Source organism: Melospiza georgiana, chromosome 5 (assembly GCF_028018845.1).
Source record: "Melospiza georgiana isolate bMelGeo1 chromosome 5, bMelGeo1.pri, whole genome shotgun sequence".
Classification (NCBI taxonomy): Eukaryota; Metazoa; Chordata; class Aves; order Passeriformes; family Passerellidae; genus Melospiza; species Melospiza georgiana.
Window position 1 is genome coordinate 6,724,414 of NC_080434.1, and position 26,896 is coordinate 6,751,309.

The 26,896-nt window shown below is 40.9% G+C and overlaps 1 protein-coding gene across 1 annotated transcript in view; it reads left to right on the plus strand.

The window, feature by feature from the left end:
• Positions 1-10,486: 10,486 nt before the first annotated feature.
• VEGFC (vascular endothelial growth factor C) overlaps positions 10,487-26,896 on the plus strand; it is a 67,917-nt gene continuing 51,507 nt past the window's right edge. Inside the window, exon 1 of the mRNA XM_058024701.1 lies at positions 10,487-10,568. Within this exon, the coding sequence (XP_057880684.1) occupies positions 10,560-10,568 (9 nt within the window). The 5' untranslated portion in view covers positions 10,487-10,559. The remainder of the gene's footprint in view (positions 10,569-26,896) is intronic.

The window sequence follows — 26,896 nt, forward strand, 5'->3', positions numbered from 1 at the left end:
GATTTGAGGATTTCTATGTATTCTAAAGGCTAGAACAAATACAGTTCAACTGATGACCTTAAGAAAATGACAAGAAAGCAGAAACATTTTTTTTTAATCTTTGCATGGTAAAAATTAGTAGAAATAGCCTGTAAATGTCTATTTAAAGATAATCTATCTTTTTAATGAAAGAAAGCATTTAAACATGCTTTGAAATGTCAAACTGACAGCTCTGTTTTGTTAAAAGCAAATGGTTTGGCTTTGCATCTTAGGAAGGGTGAAAAAAGGAGTTTGCTTATAAGGTCAAGTGTTCAAGCCAACCTGAAAAAATGAGTTGTGTTATAATTACTCCCACTGCTGTGCAAGCATGAAGTTGACTGATGAAATGAGTTTTCTTAATTATGAACTTTGATATTGTATATTTAGGGCAAGCTTTTGAAAACTCACTGAGTTTGATCCCATCTTTTTTTGACCTTGACTGAGAGTAGATTGAACTCAAAAAGTTGTTTTATTCCTACTGGCACAAAGCATTATAATTTTACAAGGGATTTGTTACACAGTTTTACTAAACAATAGGTCACACAATATGCAAAAAAAATCCTTTGAATCTACTGCACATCTAGACTTTGAAGTTCTGTTTTTAAAAAAGGGAATCAAATCAAATGAATTTTCAAGATCTTCTATGAGTATTAACAGCCTTGCTGTGCATACTTTTCCATGAATACATCTCATTCTCATTTGAGTCTTACCCCTTTTGGCTTAGGTGATCAACATAGATGGAAAAGGGCATGAAAAAGAATAGGGACTTAGAAAAAAAGATGTTATTTGAAAGAAGGCTATTACAGTATAAAAGGATATTATTACAATTAATTATGGCTCCTAATTCCCTCCAGTTGCCTTAAAGAATTTAGTGCAAAACTGTGGGCTATTAGCCTGTCAAATGAATAGTTTCAGAATTGTGTGGAAACAAATATTTCTTTGGACTATTTTGATTTTTGTGTAGGTTTATCAACTAGAATACTAGAGCACCATAGACCCACTAGTAAACACCTATTCTCATTCTAAAATCTTAGAAACTTACTAGGAGTAACCCAAGAGCAAAAGGTGTGTGGTGAAGCAATGCCTTAGAAGCAGAAAAATGTGTTTTAAACTATAACATAGCTCGTCTCATCTCTCTTGTAGCTGTCTTTGTAGTCTCAGCAGCAGCACCACAAAGTTAGGGGTCCCTGAGCTTCCTCAGGTCACATTCCTAATATGGCCAGGTCACAGAAAAAAAAAAATCGTGTCTTGTTTCTTCTCTTTGCATGTAGCTGAGCTCATGGGCTTGGAGAGGCTGTCCTTGACTGTATACTAGTCCATAAAACAGATTAAAGTAAGTTATCATCAGGTGGTCTGACAGTCCAACCTCAGCTGGGGCAACTCAGAACCCAGCGCCACACTGGCCTGTTCCCTCATCCCAGAGTCCTTCCATGGCAGAGGTGCTGCTCCTGACTGTTCACATCTCAAGGGAGCAGAGAAATATGGTGAAAGGATGACTCAGACTTTGCTCTATCCTGCTTAAGTGAGATATCTTTGAATGGCCATACAGTTAAATAAAAGGTAATTTTTGACCACTCAAAATTATAAGGCAGAAAGTGTAAGCAAAGGTAACATCTGTGCATCTCTGAAAATTATTTTAATGTAATAATCCACAGTTTGGAACCTATAATTGTAATTTTTTTTTGTAATAAAACATTTTCAATCTCTAGCTTTTAAAAGTAGACATCCTTGTCTCTCTGCCTCCTCCTCCTCTCTCCAGATCAGTTGGTTACCATGGGAAGATGCCATCACTGCAGGGAGTCTTACTAAGAAGCTGAGGTTAGTTTTAGTTTTGAATACACTCAGGCTTATGTTCATTATCAATAGAGAAGATTAGGTTGAGTTCCACAGCTGGAATCTGCTCCTGAAAGTGGTCTGTTGATCTACCCTTTGCACTTAAGAATTTTATACTGGGACAGATTAGTTGAAGTGTCCCTGTGGAGTATAGCTGTAGGTTTGTGATGGGATAGGAATTCAAAAAATAGATTAGGCCCAGCATGCTACCTGCTTTTTAGGTCAGTAGTAGCTGCTTGAATTCAAGTTAGAAAGATAAGCAAGCAGAAGGACTATGGATGTGCTCTGCTTTGCCCAGTGATGGTCTCTACCAATTGCATCAGTTGCCTAGTTTAGCCTGAAGTGTGGAACATCAAGACTCTGTTCAGAGACAGATTAACAGGTCGAGCTGAAAGTAGGAAGCAGTCAATAACTGCTCTAAGCATGTCTCTTATTGAATAAATTCTTTAATGATAATAGGGAAAAATAGCATGGCTTTCACTATATCACAGCGAACAAGGACCTCTGCCACCCAGTGTTAAGTGTGTAGGGAAATTAAATTTTCTGGCCAGACAGTGAAAGAGGGAAATATTTGGGGCCTGTGATGCAATCTCCATATCAGTGTACCTTTGTTCTTTAATTTGCTGTCATTGCTTTTTGCTTGCTTGTTTTTTCTTAGCAGTTTTTGAAAAGTGAAAAGGTTAGGGATTGAATTTTGAAATCTTAGAGACGTTGGTTCCTCATCTTTCTAGGTCTGTGCTCAGGATGTATCCTGATGTCTAATAACAAAAATAATGCTCTTGATTCAGCACAAAACATACAACATTTTGAAAGGAACATGTCATGTTTTTTTTTAAGCAATTGTTTAGCAGAGAACAAAACCTTAGTAACCAAGTTAAGCATGCTGCAAATTCAAACTTAGTAATGGTAACTTGCTGCTGCAAAGTTGGTTTGCAGGTTTCTCATTTTGCTTTGTCTGTCTTGTTATTATTAAAAAAAAAAAAAAAAAAAAAAAAAGAAGAGGAAAAAATATCTGAAACTGCTGCTTTACTGTTTTTCTGTGAGCTGTATCCAAAAAGCTGGTACATGGAGTTTGGTTTAGGTTTTTTCTTTCTCTGACTGAATGATTAAATCTAGTTTCAATGAGGATAGCAGTAGTGCTCTTTATTAATTTCACTGAAACATATGAAGACTATTTTACAGATTTGATTTCCGGTGTACTTCCTTTCAACCCTATCTGTTGGACTGACTTTTGGTGTAATAATGATGTGTAAAAATAAATATTTTTGTTATGACTAAGTATAGTGGTCTGAACATGAGACTGTAAGACAACAACAAATTTACTCTGGGGTTTGGACCTGAATCAATGAGAAATGGATTGAGTTTCCCTCATATATAAGATATGTACCATGGGCTTAGATAAACCATCTGTCTAGACTGTTTATCTATTTTTTTTTTGTCTCCAACAGTCACAATTGAATATGCTACTTAAGAAGAGCACAGTGAGTGTCTGCTACTGCAGTCAGTTTCCTTCATGCTTTTCCAGCATCTGTATACATTGAATAAAATATCCAACATTGGACTCCTCCTCTCTTTCATCCCTCCAGCTCCCTTTTACTTAAAAATCATTTTATGGTCCTGATGTCCAGAACTATGTCTGATGCATTTTTAACCCTCACAGTTTAAACCTCTCGTAACAACAAATTCCAGAGGTTCACTACCTGGCATATCAAGGAAAACAAAAGAAAAACCCAACAAACCCAAACCACTATCCAACCCAAACCACAAATCTCTCTTTCATAATTTTTAAGTTTATCTCCAACTATTTTCAGCTGTGTGAAAAATGAAGTTGGACCTAAGAAAGAACCTTGGTCTTTAATGTCCCCACATTTTGGCATTTATGGTTTCTGAGTCAGTATGATGGGCTGAAGCAAACCCTGCAGTGTGGATCAGGAAGTCAGGAGGGAATTTCAACCTTTAAACTTCGCAATAGGTCAATAACAACACTTTCTGACCACAAGGAACCAATGGCAGCACAGGGGAAATACATCTCTACTTGGTTATATGTAAAGATGGGACCTAGGGAGCAAGGACAGCAAAGACAGATAGACTTAAAATTAGAAGTAATTATCATGAAGTATAAAAATTATTAGAAAAAAATAGGAGGTAGTTCCCTTTCTATTGAGAAATGAGAGTGTTCCAATGTGGGAAGAGTCAGATCTACAACTACAGGAAAGGGAACATCTGGCTGGATAGAAAATCCTCAAAAAACATACCAGAATTACATCCTATTGCAAGCTTAAAATGAATCTGCCTAAAAAGCAAATACCACATGGGAATGTACATGGATACAGAAGAATGGGTTGGGGGGTTTTGTTCTGCCCTAAACAGTCAGATTTGAAGTACCTTCTTTCAATGTTGAGCATCAGCTTTCAATGAACCCCTGGATAAATGTTATCCAAATAACAGTTATAAGTGCAACTTCAGAAAATAAAAATTTTTCAGGACTTTGAAAACACTGATCGTATTTAGCTTAAAACTAGAAGATTAGTTAAGGAAGGCTAAGTGTTCAAATCTGTAAAAGGCTATTTTAAATAGGAGAAAATAATTGACTTTTATAAATAAAACCTATTAAGAAAAAATGAGGATCATTAAAATGATGCATTTATACCACTCTGGGTTTGGAAGTGAACTGGTCTCAATAATGTTTGACAATATCTTTAAGGTTTTAATAATTCAGCATTTCACATTTGTAGGGTTTAGCATATTCCTAATTTCTAGGATAGGCAAAATGTTGAACAGAATGTTAGAAGCGCTGAAGAAAAAGAGAAGGAATGCAGCAGATATCCAAGTGAAGAGGAGGTATACAGGAGCAAAATCAGGGGAAAATGCATCTCTTTAAAGAGACAATTATTTCTGTTGAATTGATTTGGTACCGTCTTGCCCTGCTATACTACCAAATTTTGTAAGCATAACTGGGAAGAAAAAGATTTTGAAAAAGCTATCTCATAGCTTATCACTTGGAAAACTACTGCAGGAAGGTGTGTATCATGCTAAGTGTTTGTATGTTTAGTGGTCATGTGCTGTTAGCTCCTAATATTTTTGTTGAATCTAAGATTGTTTATTTAGTGACATGGCTTCAACTATACACAGTTTAGATTGTGCACAGCTTTCAGTTAAGAGGCAGCATAAATTTGCAATCAGTCATTTTATTGTTTATAGTCAGAGGTTATAACAATGAACATCATCACTCTACAGGATGTTAAATTAATGTTCTGTGGATACTTGATGTTGTGTGAGACCTTACATCACAAGAGGGAAGAAAAACTATGGTAAAGAGAGAAATCATAATGTAAGTCAGCTGAATAAAATGTGTGCTAGGGCTTTCTCCATTCTAAGCTTTAGAGATATGTAATTTGCTTTGGTTCATTCAAACACTTTTCTTGAGGTGCAGCCCGGTGCTGTCCATTTTTGCATCATACTACCCCTTTATTGCAAGGGTTGGAAGGGTTTTACACTATTGCAGTCATTTAGTCTGTAACACAGAGAAATTCTAATGTTAGATGCCGATGGTTTTGATTTTAACAGTTTAAAAAGGGAATCCCTGAGAACAAAGAAATCCCAATAATCCTGTAATCCTTGAATATCAACCGGTGTCAAAAAGCTGAATTCTAAGGATTCTTGTCTTGTTAATTAATTTTCAAAAGGGACCAATTTTTATACTAAACAAAAGGCAAATTTCTAGATAACAAAGTGCAGGCTGCTAGGTCAAGCATTGCAGAAAATGATCTTGCAGCAACGACGTCTTTCTCATTGAACTGAAGTTATTTGTCCTGGCAATAATGCGAATGAATGGATAAAATGACATTTCAGGAGTCCTAGCTGGAAGTAGAACAGTTTCCCATGGGGTTTTACAAGAGAGGATGTCTGATCAAAGCCAAAGAAAATATTTCAGTAGCTACTGATGATGTCCAAGCCACCATGCTTAGATCCTTTTCTAGGATTATATAAGGAAGTACTGAATGAGGGCCCATACCAAGAAAAAGATAGGGCTTTAAATGTGCATCTGATGAGTGAGGAAGGACATTGCTCTCATAATCAGTAAAACTGGCAGCACTCCTAAATATTTCCATTAAATTATATTATATGCAAATAAGAAATGTAGAGTAGCAGATTGCAGCCTCAAATCCACAGTACCCCCCTTTTTCAGTAGCTTAGTCTTCGGTAAAGCTGGTTAGTCTGAGTAGATAAGCAATACGAAAAGAAATGTGTAATTAAACTTTGGGTTGCATGATTCAATGGTAGAAAATGTGTCACTGAACAGTTCATTTGTCCAGTTTGGCACTGAATCAGAATTACCTTTTTTTTTTTTTTTTTTTTTTTCCCTAAACATTTACGGTTATTTACATTTCCCCTAATTTATGGTATCTACACCTGACACTGATATTTTAGACACTGATAAATACCCGATTTTTTTTTTTAAATCATGAGAGGAAGCATGGTGGAGTCCCATCTGTAAAGGAACTAAGGAAGCTTACTTAATGCCTTCATCTTTTGGGATGACTCCAGAATGGCACTTCCACAGTCTTCTGAGTTGCTGCACACAGGGAGCAATGTTTTTTACTTTTGAGATTTGCATTAAACATAAATGCCATGGAAACTTACCAGTAAGACTGATGTGTATTAAAAAAAAACAAGCCATGGTATCTGATTTTAACTCTTGAGTATGCCTCTGTCTGTTTAATAGGAGAATGAAAAGGAGATTGCTTTAAACCAAACACAATAATTTAAAGATAATGAAAATCACATTCTGTAAAAGGAAAACATTTGTTAGCATTTATTTCTACATTAAGCAAGTAAACCTCATTATGAAAGCATGCTACTGTTTTTTCTTGCTCTTAACTCTCATGTATTTCCCACTTTCTGCTCACATTTCTTGCAATGAGTTTTCACACTGCTAACAAATGGATAGGAAATAGGCATTGAAATGCATCCACATTTCAGAAGCACAATGTATCTGAAAGGAGCACATCAGGTATTTCTAGACACAGGAGTGGTGTGTTCTTGGCAGACATAAATTACACCAACTTGAACAAGGGATTGGGGCCTGGATTTTTAAAACTCCTTCTTAAAACAATATTAAAAGAATTCATTTGAAAGACTCTTACTTCTGACATAAAAATTGTTGTTTTATTTTTCAACAGCAGCTGTTGTTGCCATTGAGGCATAAAGGACAGTCAGATCCAGATCTGTGTCTCTACATTTTTAGGATATCTCTTTAGTCACCTATGTTTATAAGGTCAGCTCACTGTTAGTGTACACAGTGTCACTTAGAATTTTAAATTGATTGTCCTGTAGGCTGATTTCTACTTAATTTGAAAACAAGAGGAGAAATATTAACTATTAGGTGGTGGAGAAAGTATAAAATATATTTTAATTTGTAAACCTTCAAATTAGCCATCTCTTATGGGATGGAGAAAAAGACAGTCTAGATTAAGGAAAACCTTAGTGTCCCAGAACTAATGGAGTATTTATGTGTTTATGCACTGAACATATAAACTATCATAGATTTCAACCCCTTTCTTGTTAAAACCTTGATTAGACTGAGACTTGAGCCCCCATGACTATGGTTACTAGCTTTCAATTATGACACTTGAAACTTGCTATACAGGGCAGTTGGTGGAAATGCTCTATTACATAAAAGCCTTTGATCCCATGATGGATGTTCTATGAATTGTGGGGGGAAGAATGAAAGTGCTGGAGAACTGGGGAAATAAATAATGAAGCCAGCTGATATTATGATGGCACAGCAGGAGTGGTATGTTTCATTCTGTTTCGTGATTCAGTTCCGCGGCTTCTCCTTGCACAGCACTCATTTATTGAAATAATATTATCTGTGCTTGATTTGTCAGGCAGGTTTTATTAAAGTACTGCACATGAACTTCTCCAAACCAGTCTGTGGTACTTCTGAGAGATTTTTAATATATTTACACTCAAATCAGTAATGCTGTATTTCTATTTAGATGGATTTTACATCCAGGACTATGCTCTCTTTGGGCTTTAATCCTATGCTTTGATCTGAAGCGCTGTAAGGGTCCAGGGAAGAACAATGGTCTTTTTAATTTATGTATGCTATTTTGTATCTTCATAGCTGTTCTGCTTAACTTCTACCCCTGTATTTATTTCATTGTTTTACTCTATCTTGAAAGTATTTAGAAAAACATTAGTGCTTCAAAAATTTTCTAATGACTGTACAACCTCTTAAAATATAGCCCAATTTAAACTTTAGATTTCATTCTGATTGCAAATGAAGTGATTACTTTCTAGCATCAAAATATTTGTGTAGCAGCATGTTGAAATACCATCTTGGAAATGATAACAAATAAATAAAAAAACCCAGGAGGTACCTGAGAGCCTCTCAGAGACACCTTTATGTATAACTCCCAAAATAATAACATAATGGGATTCCCAAAGAATAAGAGCAGTGTAACATGAGCAAACTGCCAGCATCTAGTCAGGGCAGTCAGGGATCTGCCAACACAGTTGGTTCCCATACAGTCTAATTACCAAAAGATGTACACAAGTAATGCAGAAAACAAACTAAAAGCTTTTTAAATATTTACACAAGGGTCAATAATCAAGCAAAAAATAAGAGTATAAGGAATATAACATTTTCCTTCGCGTAGCTGAGATTTGAGCAGGCAGTAGAGTGGTACTTTGATAGCAATATGCTTTCTTTTTAAACTTTTAATCACAGTGTAACTGGAACACAGGATCTATGCTCAGTTTTATTTAGGGCTCTGAATGGGGTGTTACTTCTCTTCGAAGACGTCTTCAAAATGTCATTGATAGGAAGGCTACAAATAATTATGGTGCTCTTTGGATTACTGTTTCTAACACGGCAAAATCCTTTATGCTGCAGCCAAAACTAGCTGCATGCTGTCTTAAGTGAAGCTGCCAACACTGCTCAGCAAGTAACTGATTAGGATTCACAAAAATTTCCTTGGATGATTTCTCTGTGTGAGTTTCACCAAACTTCACCCCTTGGCTTCCGAGCCTAATGAAACGAGCCGGGCACGTCGCTTTTTCCTCGGGGCTGGGACCTGCCGCGGGGTTTGTCTGGCGGAGCCGGGGCCGTGGCTGGACGAGCCCAGCTCTGCGGGACGGGACCGGGACCGGGACCGGGACCGGCCGCCCCTTCCCGGCAGAGCCGCCCCGGGCGCCTCCTGCCCGCGCTGGGGCCATCGCTCCCCGGGGCGCCGGCGGGAGGCGGCGGCGGCGGAGGAGGAGGAGGAGGAGGAGGAGGAGGAGGAGGAGGAAGGCGGCCGCCGGCCCCTCTCGGCGCGCGGAGGCGCAGGCAGAGGGCGCTTTCGCCATGCGCAGCCCCGGGCGCCGCGCAGCCCCGGCCGCGCTGACAGCCGCCCGCACGGCACAGCACGGCACAGCGCGGCACGGCACAGCCCGGCGGGGCCCCTCGTCACCGAGCCCCCGGCCCGGCCCGCCCGAAGGAAGGCATCTCCCCGGCTGCGACCGGCCGCTCGGTCCCGCTCTGCTGCTCCCTGGCGCGCTCTCTCTCCCCCTCCTTCCCTTCCCTTCCCTCCTCCTCCTCCTCCTCTCTGAGCTTTCCACCTCCCCTGCTCCTGAGTGAGCGCAGCCTCGGATGTCCGGTTTCCTGGTGGGTTTTTTACCTGGCAAACTCTGGATAACTTTGGTGAGAATTTGCAAAGCGGCTGGGAAAGTTGGGAACTCCCCTGCAGGCGCATAGGAGCTGCTGCTACCGCATCTTCTCCATCCCACGGATTTTACTGCCTTGGATATTGCGAGGGGAGGGAGGGGGGAGAGGAAAAGAAGGAGCCTCCTAATTTCGGCTGCATTCCTGCGAGTGCCCCGCTCCGCGCCCGCGCTGCCGTCGCTGCGCCATGCACTTGCTGGAGGTGCTGTCCCTGAGCTGCTGCCTGGCCGCGGGCGCCGTGCTCCTGGGACCCCGAGCGCCGGCCGCCGCCGCCGCCTACGAGTCCGGCCAGGGCTACTACGAGGAGGAGCCCGACGCGGGGGAGGCAAAGGTAAGCCCGTGCCCCCGCTGCAGATGCCAGCTCCTCTGGGCATGAGGCTGCGAGTCCCTTCGAACGGACGGCTTGGGAATTCCACCAAGGAAAAGATGTGGGAGAAGCTTTTTGAAGTGTGTGTGTGTGCGGGGGGGGTTCCTTAAAAGTGGGGGAAGGCATTTTTTTAGGAGTGTCTGAGTTTTCGGGGATGCTGGAGGGCGGGCTGCGCGGGGAACAGCTGCGTTTACAGAGGGACGCGCAACACCTGATGAGCGGAGGCAGCCCGCGGGCTGCGCTCCTGCCGTGCAGCGGGAACTGCCCCATCCCGATCCCCATCCCGATCCCAATCCCGGCCGGTAGCGGCCCTTGGGCTGCGGCTGGTGCCGCCCTGGAGCTGGGGCGCGCCCCGCGGGCGCCTCCGAGCGGGTCCTGCCCTGGGCAGCAGTGCGGGGGGACGGGGGACGGAGGGCGGGCTGAGGAGCGCTCCGGGAGCAGCTGGGCGCCGGAACGGAGCGGCCCGGGAGGCGTGGGAGGACCATGACAGCAAAACCCCAGAGCTTCCATTTGTTGAGAGGTCTCTTGGAGTTACTGACGCTTTGGGTGAGCTCCTGCTGCTGTGTGACGGAGTTGACGGGAGGTGTAAGGTGACGCTCCGGTCTGAAAACCTCAGCTCTGCCCAGACGCATGGTGAAGGTTGGGCTTAAATTCTCGGATTCCAGACACAAATACTTAAAATTCTCGGTTAATTTTTGTTTGCATATTAAGTTTCGTAACATAAAACTCAAGTACCTTTGGTACTTGTGGTTATGCAGTTCCTGGTATGCTGATGCATGAAAAAGATGCATAGTATGTGGTTGTATAAGCATATGGCATTGTTAGGGAGACCTTTGATGTCTGTCTTACCCTCATCTCATTGTTTTGAAGATTTCTGACATACTTATTGAAAGCAATCATGACCTAGCTCATTCATTATTCATTTCAGTATGGGGCAGGAAGGGAGTTGTGTGGATTAAAATTTAAACTAATATTCTGATTTTTTTTTCTCTTTCTATGCTGTTTGCTTTACTGATTAGAAAGTTTGGGAAATTTTACTGTAACTACCTAGGAAATCAAGTTTTGATAGTATGCATTAGCTGCACTTCAGGTATGCAAACTGTTGTACACCATACGTTGTACACAGAAGTCATACTTTCATACTTTTCAAATCTGCATGGAAAAGTTTACTGATTATACTGTAGTCTCTCTTAAAATATTTAAACTACAGCTGAATGCTTACGTTGCAGTATTCTGAGCGCTAATAACGCTGTCAATGGTCATTTTGATTAAAAGTGTATAAAGTGTTTTTCACGCTTCAGTATTTTAAAGTAGGAACACAAAATCAATTCAGTTTGCCACTCTTACCACTTAGACTATTTATAAAAATTAAAAAGAAAAAAAAGAATGTCAAAACTTAGTGGAGGGTAAAAATACCTCGACTCCTTCCAACCCGTGCCTGTAAGTCAGTTATTTACTGGGTGAAACTGGCATTTGAGTTGTAAAGCCTTGGAATAGCTTATGCTGAAAAGGCAGAGAGACTCCAAGCTGGAGCATAGCACATACTTTGTGTACTTAGACTGCTGAGGTAGAACAGCTGATAGTGAGGGTACTCTCCTCAGTGATGCTTTTGTGCTCCCAGCATATGGTGTGGAAAGTTACTCTGTTTCTTGAAGAAACCTCGAAGTCTTTGGGAGCTGCCACTGCAGTGCGTTGTGTATAAGTGCAAGTGCTCCCTGGAAAAAGAGGAACTGTCAGCAAAGCAAAGGAAGGAAAGGTCAGGAGACCAAGGAGATTGGGATAGCATGTGTAAAGCGATTACGTTAATAGGAAAACGTTTTTGTGCCTGACTACTGCTGAGTAGTAAGTAGAGAATGATTCTGGATCCAAGCAGACTTAGTCATGTTGGAAGCCTTTAGTTATGAGTTTGTTGCTTTTGCTGGAACTGTTTGAGTGAGTGAATACTGCACATATTTGTTTCTGTGAATGTTGAGATGAGTATCTTAGGTAATTATGAAAGGATTAAATAAGTACACTGCAAATAATTGTTTCAAGGAAAATATGATTGTATTGTCAGTATAAAGCCAACTGCTTGAACTTTGTTAACTTCAAGGAAGTTCACAGATGCTATGTTTTTACTTCCCATCAAGATGCCGTGCTGCTGCATGTTAAACTGATGCCTAAGTGCAGGTCATACAGGCCATTGGGTCAACTCTTCATTCAATATATTTCTCTTCACTCCTATTTTAAGAACTTTAGATTTAGAAAGCGCTTTAAAAAGTGTGAATGAAGTTGAGGCTCCTCCAACATAGGAGGAAAAGCTGGCCATAAAATAGGGGTATTGTGTTTTTAAGCAGGTAATTTTCACGTCTTAAACTTGTCTAGAGATTTGCAGCAACTTGGAAGTGTCACAGATATAAATAGTAGTAGTTCTTCATAGACAGCTCTTGCAAGGGCATGTTCTGCAGCAAGTGGGCACTGATAAACTTGTGCAACACTACCTCATCCCTCTCCCCTTCTACCCCCCACCCCTACTATTTTATTTTTTTTTTCTGCCTAAGGGTATGATTCCTTATTTAACAAGCTTTCAGGGCCCAGATTAATACTCTTCAGCTGAACTGTCAGCTCAGTGGGATGGGAATGAGCCCTGCCCGTAAACCACCTCTTGCGGATTTCCTGCAGCACAGGGGGGGCTGTCCCGAGGAGCTGTGACCCCCTGGCAGCCGCACCCGCCCCTCTCTCCGCCTGGGGGGCAGATGGGTGTGCGGGGCAAATCGGTGTGCAGGGGCAGATGGGTGTGCGGGGCAGATCGGTGTGCGGGGCAGATCGGAGTGCGGGGCAGGTGGGTGTGCGGGGCAGGTGGGTGTGCGGGGCAGATGGGTGTGCGGGGCAGATCGGTGTCAGGGCAGCCTGCTCCTTCAGTCAGCGCTCTGCCCCAGGCGGGCCCGGGGGAATCTGCCCTCCTGCCCCGGATTTCACGGGTTTGGCACGGACCCGCCGCCCCGCAGGGATGCTCGGAGCAGCTGCAGCAAGGGGAGGGTGAGCTCTTTGCAACTTCAGCTCCTTGTACTGGCTTTGAGCGTTTTTATAATGTGTTTAGTCCCTGCTTGTGTACTTTAGGTAATTTTGTATAAGGAACGTGGCGGGAGTATAAACTCTACCTGGGAGAGTATTATTTTAAAGAAATAAATAATGCCCTCGTCTTCGTTTGCTGAAAGTTTAAAAGTGAACTGAAGGAACCACGTGGGTATTCTGTGCAGGAATTAAACTTCTTAGGTCATTGAAATAAAGGTGTGGCAGTAGCATGTACCTAGACTTCATTAATGGCAATGAGGTAACAATAGCAGGAATAGGTTATTATGGTAACAATACCTGGAATGAAACTACACAGCTGGCAGGGTTTGCCATAGCTGCACCATCATTTTGTTGCATAGCCTTGAGAATTATGTGCAAATCTGTGCAAATGCAATATTGGTCAATTGTCCTGTGTAGTTTGAAAAGGTTTAAAACTATTTTTAGGTGGAATTTTTTTAGTTTTGTATTAGAATGGGACTAGCAAATGAAAATGTATTGTAAAGCACATCCATGAAAATTTCACTGGCCCCTCTGTACACAGACAGCAATAAAGTACAGAGCAGTTTGTGCTGTGATTCTGTGGTTTAGCGCAATGTAAATGCATGCACTTACTTGAGCTTCATTTTTCTTGGATGCTACCTGAAATATACCTTTTAAATTTGATTATTATAAAATTATTTCAAATCTGACCTAATCATACAGTGCTGCTCATTGACAGCTAACAGAGTTTAAGTACTGTTAGTGAGTGGGAGTGTGAGGGAAAGCAGCGTGTCAGTTTCGGGGCTTTCCTGCTGTCACTGTATCTCCATGGTACAATCTCAGATCCATCAGTTTCATGGTCACCCGTGAGTTCACCAAGTGCTTTGCTCAGTGTTCTGTGCACAGGTGAGAGAGGAGGCTGCTGGTCTGTTCTGAAAACAAGCACACACCTCACTCCCTGTACTTAAGCAGTGCTAAGTAGAGCATGTAGGGAGAAGATGTTTTCCTGCTGCTGCTGTTCAGTCTGCTGCAAATTTTCTTGCGTGTATGCGTGTAGCCACTCTCTTTTCAGACACGTGAACACAAAAAGATGCTGGGTTTTTTTTTAGAACCGTTATTTGTAGCAGGTACAACAGGATGAACATTGGTAGCAGTAATTATTTTAAAGAGCAAGCAATGCTTCTGCAAACATAGATATTAAACTTTGGTCTGGCCTTTTGTGTGACTAAAGTGCAGTACTAAGCTCAAGGAGCTCGCTGCACTTTCTGGTTCTTGGAGAGCATTCCTGTCTGGTGTAAGCATGCTAGTGTGCCTGGGAGGGACTTCAGCTGTTTGTCAGCAGCAATCCCATGCATTTCAATGTTTTTCAATGGTGTGTATCCACTTATTTTAGTAAAAATAAACCAGGACTTAGACTTCAGACTGTTGTAGCTGAGGGTGATGGTAAAAATTATCTCCCACTGATACCCTGCATCCAGGACAGAAATCTGTTGAGAACCTTCTGCTGCTGCTTTTTAAAATGTGGTCAGTGATTCATGGAAAAAAAAAATCTTTGGAAAAAAAGGGAATCCAACTAAAGTCACACTGATTTCCTATCAAATGTAATATCCTGTTTAATGTAAAAAAAATGTGTTACAGCTGTTTGTAGAATGAGTTATAAGAAATTCCAAGCAAGGTTGTCCCTGAAAGTTCTTTTAAAGACTAAGTTGCTTCTTAGGAGTTTTGTTTGGTAAAGTACTAAATTTTGCTTGGTAAGTAGGATAGGTATGATTGTTTTCCCTATCTATTATAAATGTTTATTACTTTTTAAATTTCACTTTGGTTCTATTCAGAGTGATAATGTAGTACCAATTTCCCCTCCATATGTGTTACCTACTTCAAAGAAAGTAATGGCTGCATAAATTGCACCAGAGTTTTAATTTAAAACATTGATAACTTACAGGAGCATGGATTGTTTGTTGACTTTGTCAACTTGTTTGTCTTGTTTTGTGTTTATCTGCTTCAGAAGTTCTTTTGGTGACAATATTTTGTGTTGTTCTCCCTCTTTGTTGCATTTCAGAATTTAGTTAGGAAATAGCTATGCTGTAAGTCATTTATTCTTCTGTTCTTCCATCATAATCTTCATGAATCAATCCCTTTAACTCTGAAGTAGTTTGATGGGGTTTTTTTTTGAAATTTTCTGGCTTGTCTAAGATAGCTACAACTCCTTGCAAGTATTTAGAGACTGAAGTTGTCAGTGGAAGGAGTTGATATTATAGTAAGAAGCTCCTTTTTAGGAAAGTAACCGAGAGAAATGTTCTTTGGGGAAGGAGGAGACAACATGGGGGGAAACTTTTGATAAGGAAAGGAAAAAAGTCATAGCAGTTGTTGTATTTTGACACTATTGTAGTCTTTACTGAGTGTAGATGAGTGTGTAGTCATTCTTCATGTAGTTACTAAGGCCATATGTCATCTGAAGCTAACTTTTGGGATCTTGTTTATGGTTAACTTCAATGAAGAATGATTGCTTGGGGAAGTTAATGACATCAGTTACCTGACACTGGTGTCACCCTAACTCTGTATTACTCCATAGTGTTCAGATAATGACTTTACCCACTCACTCACAGTTTTCTGATACTTTGACCTTCAGAATGCAGCTTAAAAACTGTTGAAGACATTTTATATCTTCCTCCTTACTGAATTGAGCAGGACTTTTTATACTGGACAAGGGAAAATTCTGGCAAATAATTGGGCAGTTCTTGGAAGAAGATGCCCGAAGGCTGCTGGGGAGCAAATGACACGTATTTCAAATGACATGTATTTCTGTCTGGTGTCAAGTGTGACATCACCTGTGTTACTTCTCCTACCTTCTTGCAGCAGTACTGAGAAAGCACTAAGTTATTTCAGGAATTGTGAAGAACAAAATCCTTTACACAATTATATGGTTTCATTCTTTGACTTTGCTTGCTCAATAGTTATGGTCTGTTGAGAAAGAGAAGAGAGAGGAATTAAGCAGAAGGGATAGCTTCTGAGAACAGATGCAACAATTGGCTATTTCCTAATATTTTTCCCTGAAGATGACCCATATTAAGTCCCCCAACACCCCACAAGCATGTGTGGAAGCTTCTAATATTTCTAAAGATTTTTAGAAACAGCAGATACCCTGCTCTCCTGCATTGTTGTGGCCTCACCCTGAGTTCTGTGTGCAGTTCTGAGCCCCAGAATTCAAGGATGTGAAGGTCCTTTGATGTAGTTGTAGGAGGGCAGCAAAGCTGGTGACAAGGCTGAAAGGAATGTCCTGTGAGGAGCAGCTGAGGACTCTGTCCATCCAGCTCAGAGAGAAGGAGGCTGAGGAGTGACCTCCCTGCTGTCTCAGCTTTCTGGGGAGAGGAGGTTGAGAGAAGGGTGCTGAGCTCTTGTCCCTCAGGTGCAGTGGTTGGATGTGTGCGAGTAGTTAAACTGCACCAGTGGAGGTTTAGACTGGACTTCAGGAAGCATTTCTTTACTGAGAGGATGATCAAACACTGGAACAATATTCTTGGAGAGGTGGTTGATGCCCTGAGCCTGTCAGTGTTTTGGAGACATTTGGACAATTCCTGTACAACATGCTCTAGCTTTTGGACAGCCCTGAAGTGGTCAGGCAGCTGGACTTGGTGATTGGTGTAGGTGTTTTCCAACTGAAATATTATTTTCTATTTGAAATTGTTTGAAAGAAGCAAAACTACTGTTGTTGTCCTTCAAGTTAATTCAACTGCCAAATTCAGCTGGCCAAATGCATTTGTGGTGAACTGCTCCAGCTGTCCAGAAGGTACTTGTGGCATCGGTTACAACATTTAGAGCCAAGAGAAAAACTGGCCAAGTGAAGCTTTACACCTTATCTGCTCTTGACTTACTCATGTTTGTGTGGACAATCAAATGTTTGGAGGGCTAGTTAGTTTGTTTAATGGGTGTATTTGTTTCAGAGGGAGAGAGGGAAAGTTACAGCTGGTGCGTCAACTCTCCAGTCTGCTTAAGGAAAAGTCTCTTTGGTTTTCTTTGTTCCCTAAGAAAAAAAAAGAAAGGAAAGCATTTCTTACCTCAAGCGCTGGAAGTAATTCTGAGCGAGTTTTGGTGGTTTTTTTCGTGTTCTTGTTTGTTTTGTTGGTTTTTTAAATAATCTATTTTCGTTTTAAGTGCTGCCTTTGGAGCCCTGTGAATTTACCAGTCCTGACCTGTCATTCTTCTTGACTAACAACTGTGAGGTGCTGCACACTGTGTGACAGCTTTGTGACTGCTGTGAGGTGGAGACTGTGAGGATACCATAATAGAAGCTTTCACTGAAAGTCACAGACAGTGCTTGTATTTTGTACCCCTAATAGGATAATTCTTTATTTGGTGTGCTGCTGAAGAGAGAATCTCTGCTTAATTGCGCACTCACTATTACTTAGAATACACCACTCCTATTTCATCTTAGAAATAGGGAACTTCAATCAGTCCAGTTCTACCTGTTTGTAACTACCCACAGATAAACTTGACAGAAATGCAATTTGCCTGTAAAAGTAATAATAATCAAGAGTCTTGGTGGAGGTAAGTAGCAGTTCTATAAAAATTATACTATTATGGTTAGATCAGCAGTGCAATTAACTGTGGGAGGAAAATACAAAATAAACTTGTGAGTTGATGCCTTATTGACGTTTGTCCCTTCCCTAGGGACAGATGTTTCCAAATTAAAACAGAGCCTAGGACTTCCTCTTCACCCCACCCACTCTCCAGCACATCTTGCATAATGGGCAGGGCACTGCTGCAGTACAAATACAACAATTTACTTTGTTTCATTTGACTTATAAATGTCAGATTATTCATATTAAGCATCCAATATCTCTTTGCCACAAGGATATTTTCTAATTTTACCTCCTTTAGTTCATTAGTACTGAAATATTCTGTGATTTGGAGGAAATGAGATGGTCATGTTAATAAGCAGGCTTGCACAGTACAATCAGGAAATATGGAGAATTTGTTTTTCCAGGAAGGACGATTACTTTGACTTTCCAGTCAAAGGTTTTTCTGGCTGGTTAGAGAAGGGCAAAATGTTGGTTCATTTAAAAATACCAAGGATCTTGTTGAGCAGCCCACAGGGCACAGCTTTCAGGAGAACATTAACAGCTGCAAAAGTCCCACAGATGTGATGCCCAATATGGTGGGTATTGGCATGTCTCCTTTGTAAAGTTTAATTTCATCTAAACTGCCAGACAACAGAAGCAAGAGGCTCCAAATCGAATTCTCTGAGGCTTTCCCTGCTCGCTGGAGTGTCAGTGGCGCTGAGTTTGTGCTTTCTGCCCCGTGTTCCCAGGCACGCTCTGAGCTGTGGGAACTGTTTTGAGCGCGCGGTTTGGAGTGGCCTGGGCTGCCTTTGTGGCCGAGCAGAGCCCGGCAGGTGGGCAGCTCCTGGTACCTCCGTGCAATTGGTCCCAGCTGCCAGGAATGCCGTGTCAACAGCGCTTGGGAGGGGTTCGGTGCTTGTGTGCTGAGGGAGGTAGTGTAAATTGACAGCTGGACTCAGACTGAGGTCAGACCACCTCAGAGTGGCGAACTGGTTGATGAAGGGCTGCCTACAGTTGTGGTTCTCTCCAAGATTGCGGTGTTCGAGCCTGATGAAAGGCAGTCTGTACAGCTAAGAGTTGTAAACTAAGAGTTGTAAAGTGTTTTGTAATAAAACTTTCATTTTTCTTACCCAAGAAGAGCTGCCGATTTCTCTCTGAGTATCAGTTATGAAAATGATGAAGACTTTTAAGATTAATGATTTTTATTTCTCCGTGTGGCTGGGCCAGCAGGTGATCAAATCACTAAAAACAAATAAAGAAGTAAAAATCTGTAGAGGAGCTCTGAAGTACTTTCCTTTTTCAAGTATCTGTGGAAGGGCTGTAAAGCAGTAAAAGCACAATGAACCATGAATTTGGAGCAGGAAGTAGGGAAAGGAGCAGAGAAGAATTTTCAGAGGGCAGGGCCATGCTTCAAAGGAAGGAAGAATTAGCCTGTTCTCTTGCATCAGGTAGAACTAAAGATTTAGGCAAACTCTAAATTGAACAGTCACTACTAATCTGGATTAACAGCATAAAAAGGCTCTTTGTAGTAATGAAACTCTTTGGATATCTTAGCTAGCAGTTTCAGAAAATTAATGAAATTTTCAAATCCTCATCTCATGTGACAGATGGATGATCTCTTTTTACTTTGAGCTTGTAAGTTGCTGCTTTACTCCATGATTAGTTGGCTTGTGCTATATATATGGAGTATTGAAGTCACATAAGAGTAGAAGACTGTGTAGCTGGTCAGACAAAATGCCTGATTAGCCCTGTGTGCCATTCTCAGCAATGTGATTGGGGAGCCCATGCTCTATAGCCACTGAACTTGCACTCTGTGCCCCACTGATGCGGCAGGGGATGATTGGAGAGTGGTGTTGGAATCCTCACACACAGTACGTGATGAGAAATGATCTGTCACATCTTCCCCCCGGCCCACCCTTGTCTCCAGTTCCTTCCAGGTGAAGGCTGCCTCTCAGCCATGGCCATCTCTATTCCTGCAAGAAGACAGTACCCAATGAGTCCTGCCCCCAAAAGTTTCTTTTTTTATCCTTGAGCATGTGAGCTGCCCTGATTGATTCACCTGTAGGGAGCTTGATGCACAACATCCAGCTGATTTGTCCTCAAACCACCACATGGAAATGACTTGGGAAATTTCTATTGCACTTTTTTCTTCCACCTTTGCATCCCACAGACCAGGTTCAGGAGAAATACCTGGTGTGTCAGCATGTACCTGCTGCTCACTCCTTGGCCAGCTGGGGACCTCAGTTGGAAAACTCAGCAGCAGACTTTTGCAGCATCCCCAGACTCATCATGTTTGTCAAGGGCAGCCATGGCAACATGCACCTGGCTGCAGGCACTCTTCTGGTCTTTCAGTGCCTCTTAGTTTCTTTTGGCTGGCCTTCTTTTCTTTTTATTTATGCCCTTACCATCCAAAGCCCTGCCAAATTAGTGATAGTGAGGATCTGCTTGACAACCTCCCTCTGAGCAAAGAAATGGAAAGTGTCCCTGCATGCTGACAGGCTGTTGGCTGCAGCTGGTGAACTTCCTTGCCTTAAATGATGGGGGGTGTGTGTTATTTTGTTTTCTTTAATAGCTTTCAGATAACTTTTCTCCAGGTGTTCATTGAGCCCACAGAAGCTTTTCACATCAATGCTTCTCTGTATCAACAAGTATGCCTTTAAGTGGATGTTCTGTTTACTGTACATAATGGTAAATTAAAAAACAACCAAACAAAGGCCCAAGACAAGCAAAAGGATTGGTTCTGACACCTACTGATTAAATATGAAACTTCCAGAGTCCCTCCTCTGGACAAGGCAGGGGGAAATTCTGTTCATGCCACTTGTGGTTTTATTGAGTTCCTTTCTCCACTGTTCTTTTTCAGGCTAAAGATCTTTCACTTATGTAACCCGCTTTTTGAAATGAAACTGTTCTTTACCTTTGATCACCTGAATTCATGCCTTCTTAATTCTCTCTAAGACTGCAGAACAAGGAGAGGGGGGAGCCAGGAGGGCACACAAGATTCCATATGTGGGACACAACAGATGTGTGTAGGGACACAATGATGTTTTGTTCTCTTTCCTAATAATTCCACTTGTGTATTTGTTTTAGAAGTGTGTCTTGATATGCCAGTATTTTGTAACATGTCAGACATGAGTATGATTAAAGTGCCTCCTTTAAAGAACTACCCATATTTATATTGAAGGACAGGATGGGGGAAGGCATTTCATAGTTATTACTACTTCCTCAAAATTCACATAAAAGTTGTTCTTAGGGGCCTGTTTCAAGATGATGTATGATTATTTAGACTTTTGTGTTCATTATGCTTTTAATGTGTTTTTCTGCCTGCCACATGTGCACAGTAAGAGATTTAATGGAACTAGCTATCTTTTGAGTTATAAACCATGAGCTGTATATTTAATGTCCTTAATGATTTTTCTTTAAAAATGAGATGTGGTCTCAGTGTGATCTGTGAAATATGTCAGCAGTCTTGCAAACACTGTTTATGCCTGCTAACAATAAGATGTCACTGTCAGGCAGGATTTGTGAGGGCTTGGTTATGTGCACTAATTAGGTGCATATGACCAAGCAAATTTTAAAACCTGCCCATGCTTGCAAATTTTTAGATACATGTCAAGCCTAGCCTAAAGCATAAGAATATAGGAAATACCCCACTGGGGCAAGTTAATGGTTTGCAAGTGGCCTTTGTTGTGTCAGTGGCGTGTGCTGTTCTGTTTAACCCTCCCCTCCTACTCACCTAACTTGCACAGTTGTTGGATTGAGGATATTAGAAGACATCCCTCTGCCTCTTCAGTATCTCTCTAAGGATGTCTTGTCCATGGCTTGGTCTGTTTTCATACTGAAGATTCTATTAGCAGTTGGTAGATTCTGAGCTACTTCCTACCATGATGGTGCTGCTTTGGGGGCAGTGGAGTTTCTTTGGTTTTGTAGACTTGCAGTATATGTAAAGACTTGTTCTATAGATAATTTTGATTAATATTATTAAGATTTATAATTTGAACCTTGTGTCACACAGGCACAAAAGTTATTTTCAGCACTTGGGAGGAAGAAAGGGCATTTAATTTGAGGATCTGGGATATATGTCCTTAAATTTTGAAGACCAAACTAAAGAAGAAACATAAATGTGTCATTTAATTATTTTATTTTGTATTTCAATCAAATACAAATTTCATTAGCTCATATATTTTGGTCAGTCAGAGTCAGTGGGTGCATTGTCAGATTTCTCTCACCCTCTTGGTTAAGAGACTGATTTTATTTTCATCTTCAGACCTTTATTATATCTGAGGTGTCTCTTTAGTTGCCGTCTGCCTGTGGCTTTGCCACCTTGGGGGAAATATTTTCCCTCCAGGTCAGAATTAAAATATGTAGCTGTTTTGAGGTGTTTATGGTGCCTGAAAACCCCTATTTTGGATTCATTAGTAGGAAATTCCGTCTTCCAAGTGCCATTTGATGAACAGTAGTGCAGTGCTGCGTACACGGGCAATCCATGAGGTCCTTTCCTTCTCTCGATGCCCTAGTCCGTAGAAAAGTACAGGGACACTTGCAAGGGTATTTACAGGAAGGAGGTGGAGTTGAGTCACAAATTTCCCTTAATTCCCTATTCTCATCTTCTAGGAGGAGGGAGAAGATAAGGGAATTAAGAGAAGCCCTTCAGATAAAGATTATACAATGTGATCTTTAGCAGACATTGAGTGTTACCCCCTCAGAAATGTCTGTAGTCTTCTGAAGAAGATGAAGTCATCTAGGGTTAGGATTTTTTTTTTAATTTATCCTTGCATTGTTTTTCCTTCTGCTTTGTGCTATTGTCACATTTTTTTCTTCTGCTCACTAGAAAAGTACCATGATCTGCTGTATTTGAGGAATTTATGCATCTTGCCAAAGGTCCCATTGAGGCATATTTGTTTAAATAATTTTTGTTATAATAGAGATATTTTCCAACAAGTCATATATTGAATAAAATTGAAGTTCTTCTGGATCATGATAACATTTTTGAATTATAAATATTTTTTCATATTTGTGCCAACCTATTGATTTCTGTCATTGTTCTGCACATATTTATTACAATTGTGAAAACAATTACAATTGTATTTAGCTTTGATTTTGTTCTTTCCTTCCTCAAAAACCCTGGTATGTGCATTATCATAAAGCCCCAACTTAGACTATTTCACATGTATTCTTTAAAGACTTAAATTTTTGTCATCACTATACATACTTTTTTTTACCTTCAAACTGCCTAATGAGGAAGCTATTAAAAAAGCTTTTTCTGAGCCAGAGTGGGTTGTGTTCATTAGCTAATTAGTTTAATCAGAATTGGAATTTCCTTTTCACTTTGAGTTAGTGCAGTACTGAAGAATTTAAAGTAAATGCAAAGTCTTAGTAAGATATGAAATTAATTGCTTTTCTTACAAAACTTGCACTGATACCTGAGTAGCAATCCTAAAAAAAAAATTGAATTAATAAATGGAAGAAAAATGGAATTAATGATTTTGGTAATCATTAAAGCAACAGAATTTCATGCAGAACTACTCTAATCGACTACTTACCAATTTTCCCATCTGCTTCCATAAAATCAGAATTAGTTTGCAGCCAGCATCCTGAGACTCTGATATGTACATGCTTTAGCTGGGCTGCAACAATGGCTTCAAAGTCTGCTAGGAGATTGAAATAAAACCAAAGAGGAAACCCCACAACCTCTCTGACTCTAGTCAAAGATCACCACAGTTTGAGAAGTTTCTACCACCCTCTTTAAGGTCACTGTATTTAATGCCAAGCTCTGCCAGAGCTGTACCTTGGAAGGACAAATTGTATTATTTGATTATTTTTCCTTACTGAGTTTGCAGTGGTTTTACTAGAGTTGTCTGAAATACACTAATTTTCTAGTATAATTATGCTCTGTAAGCAAAACTGACAGAAAGGTGTAATTGATCCTGCCTGTCTGGGTCCAGCCCTGGTCGCTGAAGAAGGTGGTGTCTGTGAGTGACAAGTAAATGTGTTGCACATGAGTTATGGTAAATAAGGCTGTACTTCATTTGAGAGAAGAGAGCTCCAGCCAGAAACCTGTCTCTGTTCTCCTGGTTCTTTCTCCTTCCTCTACACATGTTGGGAAGCTGGGGAGGGAAGTACTCCTTTTGGTAGCAGCACGGATTTCTGCTGGATTTACAGTAACTGTGCAACAGTTTACTTATGAGTACTTCAGGCAAATAACTCCTAGTGGCTGATCTTGCTTTACTGTGTAGCAAAATTAAGAGTAGTTGTGTACCTGAATGCAGTGTTTCACAACCACCTCCTCATGACCCGTGGCTACCAATGGGAACAGATTATTCTAATAAAATTCTTTCTCATTTAATCTTTGTAGGTAATAAGGTTCTTATTAGCCAAACTAATTTTGATGATCTTTTTTTCTCCGTACATACATATAGGATAAGAATAAGCAATATTGAAGTGGAAGGCTGGTAATACTGGTCTGATTGCTAATTTAACTAGTCAGCTGTGCTTCCTGCAGAGCATGGCTCAGGAACAGCTATGAAGCTCCAACTCAGGTTTCCCTGTGATTACATAGTACTGTGGTTGTGTTCTGTGTAGTGATAAAGTGATCTGGTTAATGATGTAATTGTAAACAGGTTAATTTTTGCAACAAATTCTGTGTAGTTCACGAGCAGCTGAACTTGCACTGGCAATTTACAAGACTGTCCATTGGTTATTTATGTTGAGTGAAGGTAGTGGTCCAAAATTATTTCTGTAGAAATAACTAAACTACCAGAAGGACATATAAATATTATTTGTCTTCTGCTTTGTACTTGGACTTTCAGTGACACAAGTTTGGAGTCTGGGAATCTTTCTCTTGCTGTGATATGAAGATTTATTATCAATGTCTTGCTGTCATTCCACATAAATAATATGTTTCACTAGAGCCAAGATAAATCTGGTAGTGCTGACAAGCATGGAAACCACAAATGTATGAAGTGTATGAATACACTACAGCTTGCTACTTCAGTAAAAATAGTGTTCAGAAGTTGGATAATGCTAGTGTTAAAAACTTGCTTTTTTTCTGATGTACTTCTGATACTCTTTGGAGTTACCTGATGTTTAGGGACTTTGAAAAGATAAACAAAAATGCCTGCATCTGTATTATCCAAACCTAGAGGGCAGCCTCCAGTCCTCTACAGAGTGGGGCTGGCTATGGGCAGCTGGGGAGCATCACCAGCCTAAGTGCTTCCACTTACCTCCCTCACTGCAGCCTGTGAATTACATGCTGAACCTAATTTGGGGACTGTGAATTGATGCATAAACTGATACAGCTGAAGAGACAGAAGCCTGTGTGTCTTAACACCTTTGAGTGTTTTTTGCTCATTTAGGGCTGCTTTTGTTTAAGTAGTAAAATAGCTGAGGGGGCAGCAGGATTGTGTCCTTTAGGCTTCTTGAGCAGTTCCTGTGTTTTAAATCTGTCTCTAATTTCTCACTGTGTTTTGTCTACACCTTGCTTCTCTTCTTCATCAAACTGTGAAATAATCTGATCTCTCCCTTCCCATCTTAGTACCTATAATCATAATTTTTAATTGCCCTTTCTCATGTGAATAAATGGGAATGAGGTTACACCAGGCTGTCATGGCTCTTTAATTCCTTTTCCACTTTTTCTTTAGCAAATTAGTGCCAATGTATATTCCTCATCGGAGTGTGTGTCTCTCCCCATGTCCCTCACCAGCTCCAGATCACAGCTTTCTTTTCCTCTTTCTCTCACTCTCTGCTCTGAGATCCAGGTTTCAGCTGCAGACTCCACTCTCTTCCCTCCCTGTGTCCTTTCTTTTTCTCATTTTATTCTTAGGGCAAAATGAGCCTTTTCCTGTTTTGTGTTTCTTCACACTGAAGTTAATTCTTCTCACTGCTGTTGCTTCATCACCCACTGCAGACCAAAGGTTTACCTGCACAGCAGGTCTTGTTTAGCAGCTGCAGGGAATATACCCTGATTGCTCCTTAAAACTTTTTGTGTTTTAGCAGAGCAAGCTGCCAAAGTCTACCAGAAATTCATAAGCTGTGAGGCTTATTTGTTGGCTAAATTTTACTGGAGATTTTAAAAGTATGCCCCTGAGGCACCCTCATTTTTTCTTTGTCCTCTCATCACTCCATATCATACCTCCCTGTCAATTTAAGGTGCTACAAATCTTCTCTGAGGAGCCTGCACTATATTAATGTGGACAAGAAACAGACATTAGGACAGTTCCTCAGTGGAAAATCAAACTTCAGGTTAAAGTCTGTCAAAACCTTTGAATAAACAGCTGGAAACAAGGTCTTACAAGTGGACAAACTGGAGAAGTTCCAGTTAACTGCCAGAACCTGCATGGTTTGTGCTGCCAGCACAAATGGTATTTATTCCCATTGCCCATTTGCTTGTTTGTCACCTGCACTGTCCCTTCCTGAGTGCCAGTGGGAGATGTGGGGAGCTGGACTGGGAACATGATCTGAGTGGCAGCTTGCCTGGGCAGAGGTGTGAGGTTAAGGAGTACTCGGTTGAACTGTTTTGGTTTTGTTTTAGTCTGGTTTACTTCTTGGCTTCACATGTGCCTGTGTCTACCCAGGAGACAAGAATTTTTGGGAGGGCATGAATAAGCAGTTGGGAATAGAAAGAGTGGGTGTGGGGTTTTTTTTGGATAGTCTAGGACATTTGTTGAATAATAACTTAGATCACAGTGGTACTGTTAACCCAGCTGTGAGGGCCTGTTTGCTTTTCACTTCACAATGTCCTATGAAAAAATAGCCCTAGAGCAGAAAGTGCCTTGAAGAAGGTAGTTGTACTTTGAAAAACATCTGTGATTATTGTGCCGTAACTGCTCAAAGTTTAAGCAACTGAGTCATGCTGTCTGGTCTTGTGTTGTAGCTGCAAGACAGGGACTGGCAGCCATGAGGAATACATTGCATGGCCTCAGTAACCACAGCTACAAGGTATATTCACAAATTTCAGTTTTCAAAAGTTACCTCATTTAAATGGGCAGGCTAATTGAGGGAGGTTTAAATAAGTGTGCACTTGCACATTTATCCTGTGTAACAACAGCAACACTTTCCAGTTGCATTTCATGTTTTCCATAGCCTCTTTGGTGAAATTGATGAGGGATTTTTCTGAGGCATATGAAACTTTTGTCCTCAGATCAAGCTCAGGTTTCTGCAGTATTGAGCATCTGCTTGGTGTTTAAATCCTGTTGGTTGGTGCCAAGTTGCACATAGCAAGTAGCTGAAGGAGAAGGTGAAAGAGATAAAGCAAAGCAGCAATGAAGGGATGGGAACTACTATCCATTTTATTCCTACTGCTCCAGTAAAATGTATGCAGAAACTAAGGTTAGTAGGAGCACTATATAGCATACTCTATATGCTGAGAGAGTCTAAAGC